The sequence below is a fragment of the Pteropus alecto genome, unplaced genomic scaffold, assembly GCF_000325575.1.
Source record: "Pteropus alecto unplaced genomic scaffold, ASM32557v1 scaffold90, whole genome shotgun sequence".
Classification (NCBI taxonomy): domain Eukaryota; kingdom Metazoa; phylum Chordata; class Mammalia; order Chiroptera; family Pteropodidae; genus Pteropus; species Pteropus alecto.
Genome location: NW_006429894.1, coordinates 169,255 through 172,964, shown reverse-complemented (window position 1 = coordinate 172,964; position 3,710 = coordinate 169,255). Strand labels below are relative to the sequence as shown.

The window sequence follows — 3,710 nt, the reverse complement described above, 5'->3', positions numbered from 1 at the left end:
ATCGGGAAAAGGAGAAGGCCAAAGCCAAGGCGGCGGCCCTGGAAGCAGACAGCACCTCCCCGAAGAGCGCCAGCTCCCCGGAGGGCACGCCGAAGAACCAAGCAAGCCACGCCCCAGCCACCAAGCTGGCAGAGCTGCCACCCACCCCCGTCAGGTACCCGCACGGGCAGTGCCCCGTCCGCCGGCTCGACCCGCCCTCTCCATCCATCCCCACGCCGCTCGGCCTCCGCGCAGGCCTCTCCCCGACACCTCTGCGTGCCAGTCCCTTCTGCACAGCCAGAACTCCTTCACAGTTCCCCCCGTCTGCGCAGCCGCCTGATCCCCCTCCGCCTGCCTTACATGCTGTGCGGGTGGTCTTCCCGCGTGCGTTCACGCGCACACCCGGGTCTCCCACACACGCGTGCCGTCTCTGTCGTTCAGACTCAACGGGACCCCGCGTCGGTACCGGACGTCCCTCCGTGTGTCTCACAATGTCGTCGGGACGAGCCCCCGACGCGGTGAACAGGAAGGCGGGGACCAGCGAGGTGTCGCAGCGCTTGGCACTCGCCGCTCCAAACCATCCTTCTTCTCCTTGCTTCTCAGGGCCGCAGTCAAAAGCTTCGTCAAGCCACCCTCGCTGGCCAACCTAGACAAGGTCAACTCCAACAGTCTAGACCTGCCGTCGGCCAGTGACACCCACGCCCCGAAGGTCCCAGACCTGCACGCTACGAGCTCAGCAGCTGGGGGCCCCCTCGCTTCCTGCTTCACCCCCAGTCCGGCCCCTATCCTCAATATCAACTCAGCCAGCTTCTCCCAGGGCCTGGAGCTCATGAGTGGGTTCAGCGTCCCCAAAGAGGCCCGTATGTACCCCAAACTCTCAGGCCTGCACAGGAGCATGGAGTCCCTCCAGATGCCAATGAGCCTGCCCAGTGCCTTCCCCAGCAGCACCCCCACCCCCACCCCGCCGGCCCCCTCTGCTGGGCCCCCCCAGGACGAGGCAGAAGAGCTGACCTGGAGCGGAAGCCCCCGAGCTGGGCAGTTGGACAGGTGGGTGGACAGACAGGGCTGAGGCCGGGTCTGTCCCTAGGCCCCCGCGCACGCTTCCATTACCGACTCTGTCCCACACGGGGTCACCACTTTGCGACTTTCCACGCGTTTTTTCTACGTGAAGTTTATTCGCTTCACAGCTCTGCTAAATAGGTACTATTTTTTTTTAAATTACTGTCTCATAAATCGGGAGGCTAGTGCAAAAAACCTTAAGTGACTTATCCAAGGGCTCATGACTAGTGTGGCCTGCCCTCCGAAGCCTGTGCTTCCTAGCCCCAAATCGTTCCCAGGACATTGGTCCTGGTCTGCACCACCCTGATGTCACCTTCTCAACAGCTGGCCACCCTGACTCTTAATCAGCCCTTCAGGTAAAGGGCTCAGGCTGTGAGCCCAGAGGCTGTCGCTGCCTTCTTTGGTTTGTAGCGAGTAGGGGGCCGCAGTCCGGTGCCCCGAGTTCAGGTGGAGCGTTCCCCCAACCTGGGCTCCCAGATGCTGGTTTCTAGATGGGCCCGGCCCACACACTGCTTCTTTCTCCACAGTAGTCAGCGGGATCGGAACACCCTGCCCAAGAAGGGGCTCAGGTAACCCTCACGTGTGCGCCCTCCCCTGTGCCGGCCCCGGTCTGCGGAAGCCCAGGGTGGCCTCTGCCAGCCTGGCCTGACTGTGGTTTTTGTACCGCGTCACTGCATGCGGTTCCCGCCCCCCCGACCCCGCCCCCCGCCCACGCGCGCTCACGTCGGAGTCAGCTGCACAGCAGTGTTCTCTCGGGTGACGGAGGAGAAACGAGTTTGCACGTGGGACTCATACGTGACCCGCACCCGCCCGTGCTGTCCCCTGCTGGCCTTCCTCGTGTCTAAGGACAGCGGCCTCTGGGGTCCACATGGCGGGGAGTGGGGCACCGCCTCCTCTACTGTGACTGCAGCGTCCAGGCCCCCTTCCAGGGCACGCGTGCTGCCCGAGAGCCACACAGGGCACCAGAAAGCTCTGTCCTGAGCTCTGGGGAGATGTTTCAGGGCCCCCACACTCCCGCCAGGCCCCGCCTCAGACTCCCCGCAGCCCCCTACGGGTCCGGGAAGGGGTGCCAACGTTCTCGGGCATCCGTCTGCTCCTGGCCCCCTGTCCTGCGTCAGAGCCCGCAGCAGCTAAACCTGCTCCGATGCCATGTGTAGCTGCCCAGCCTGACCAGCCACTGCCTCCGACAGGTACCAGCTCCAGTCCCAGGAGGATGCCAAGGAGAGGCGACACTCCCACACCACTGGCGGGCTGCCCGAATCTGACGACCGGTGCGAGCCGCCGTCCCCCCCTGCACTCTCCATGTCCCTGAGTGCGAAGGGTCAGCTCACCAATATAGGTCAGTGTCATCGGTCACTCGGGGCGGCGTGGGGCAAAGCAGGGCAAGGCTTGCCAGCTGGACTCTGGGTTTCGTCTCATACTTGACTCGCAGTGCGTTAGGTGGCCTCGTGCCGCCTCCGTCCACCGTTCCACAGTAAGACTGAGACGAAGCACTCCAAGGTCCCGAACTGAAGGGTGACCCGGGCTCACTCCGCAGGGCCCTTGTGCGTGGCAGGTCCTTGTGTCTGGGCGAAGGCATGGAAGAGCCACACCCTGGAGGAGCCCACGCCCAGCGCAGCTGGGAGGGAGCGGGACGGGCCACTGCAGGGGTGGGACCTGCCTCCCAACCCAGAAAAGCCCACGAGTCCCAGAGTCCCAGCTGCCGTGGCTGGGCCGGGCCATCCCAGCCCTGCAGGGCAGGACCTTCCGAGTGTGCTGGGTGCGCCCTGTCCACAGCCTGAGGGGAAGGGGAGCGGGGACGGAAGGAAGCAACTCGCTCCGGGGCGCTGCTGGAGGGCCTGCGTCCACTCCCCGTGCCTCTAAGTCTGTCTCCTCTCCAGCTGAGGGACGAAAGCAGGAGGGAAACGGGGACCTGTGGCGTCCTGTGGGGTGACGGGGCTTTGAGCAGAAACCAGGGACCGGGCTTGTCTTGCCTGGCGAAGCGGTAGGTCTCCAGGAAGGGCCATCTGGTCTCTGAGGGGCTGTTCCACGCGGCAAGGCCAGCGTGCCTTCTGCCTGCACTGAGGGCCAAACGAGGGGCTGGCTGGACAGCGGCCCCAGTCTGTGTTTGTGGGGGGCGGGTGGGCGGCACAGGGTGTGGAGTCTTCACGGAGAGACCAGCCGTCGCCTGCGGCTGGCAGCAGCACAGCGTGGCCCTCGAGTGGGCTGCTCGTGTGGCTGCGGCTGCGGCACAGGCGGCAAGGGCGGTGGGGAGCGGGCTCCACGGCCGGCGGAGTTCGGCTGAGCCGACCTGACACACACCTGCGCCGTCTGTGTGACTTCACGCCAGGGGTGCCGGGCGGTGTGGGTGTGTTCTTGCTGCTTTAGCGAGGACAGTGACCTGGACCGACACTGCTCTGTGGGGGAGACCCACACCCTTCCGTGGCACCAGGCCCGCGGTCCGTGGCCGCGGCTGAGCCTCGTCCACCCGCCCCAGCTGCCACTTGTGTTTTAGGGAACACGACAGCCCATGTTCATTGGCACACCGAGCGATAGAAGGTGTCAGGAAACTGCCAGGCCCCCACCCGACCTTCAAGCGTGACAACCACAGGGCAGGCAGGACTGAGGGAAGGTCTTTGAAGCAGGAACGTGCCCACCCTGGTTCTAGACGACAGGGTCCTTCTGTAGCAGGA

General features: G+C 65.0%; 1 protein-coding gene across 8 annotated transcripts in view; it reads left to right on the top strand.

Annotated features, from left to right (window-relative positions):
• LOC102890196 (neuron navigator 1) overlaps nucleotides 1-3,710 on the top strand; it is a 62,972-nt gene that overhangs the window by 37,525 nt on the left and 21,737 nt on the right. For 5 of the 8 annotated variants that reach the window (XM_025044558.1, XM_025044557.1, XM_025044555.1 and 2 more), the window contains exons 5-8: nucleotides 45-154; nucleotides 583-1,026; nucleotides 1,566-1,607; nucleotides 2,229-2,377. In XM_025044558.1, coding sequence (XP_024900326.1) covers nucleotides 45-154; nucleotides 583-1,026; nucleotides 1,566-1,607; nucleotides 2,229-2,377 — 745 coding nt within the window. Of the gene's footprint in view, nucleotides 1-17; nucleotides 155-582; nucleotides 1,027-1,565; nucleotides 1,608-2,228; nucleotides 2,378-3,710 lie in introns of all 8 variants that reach the window. The other 3 variants (XM_006904423.3, XM_025044549.1, XM_025044556.1) reach the window with 3 other exon arrangements.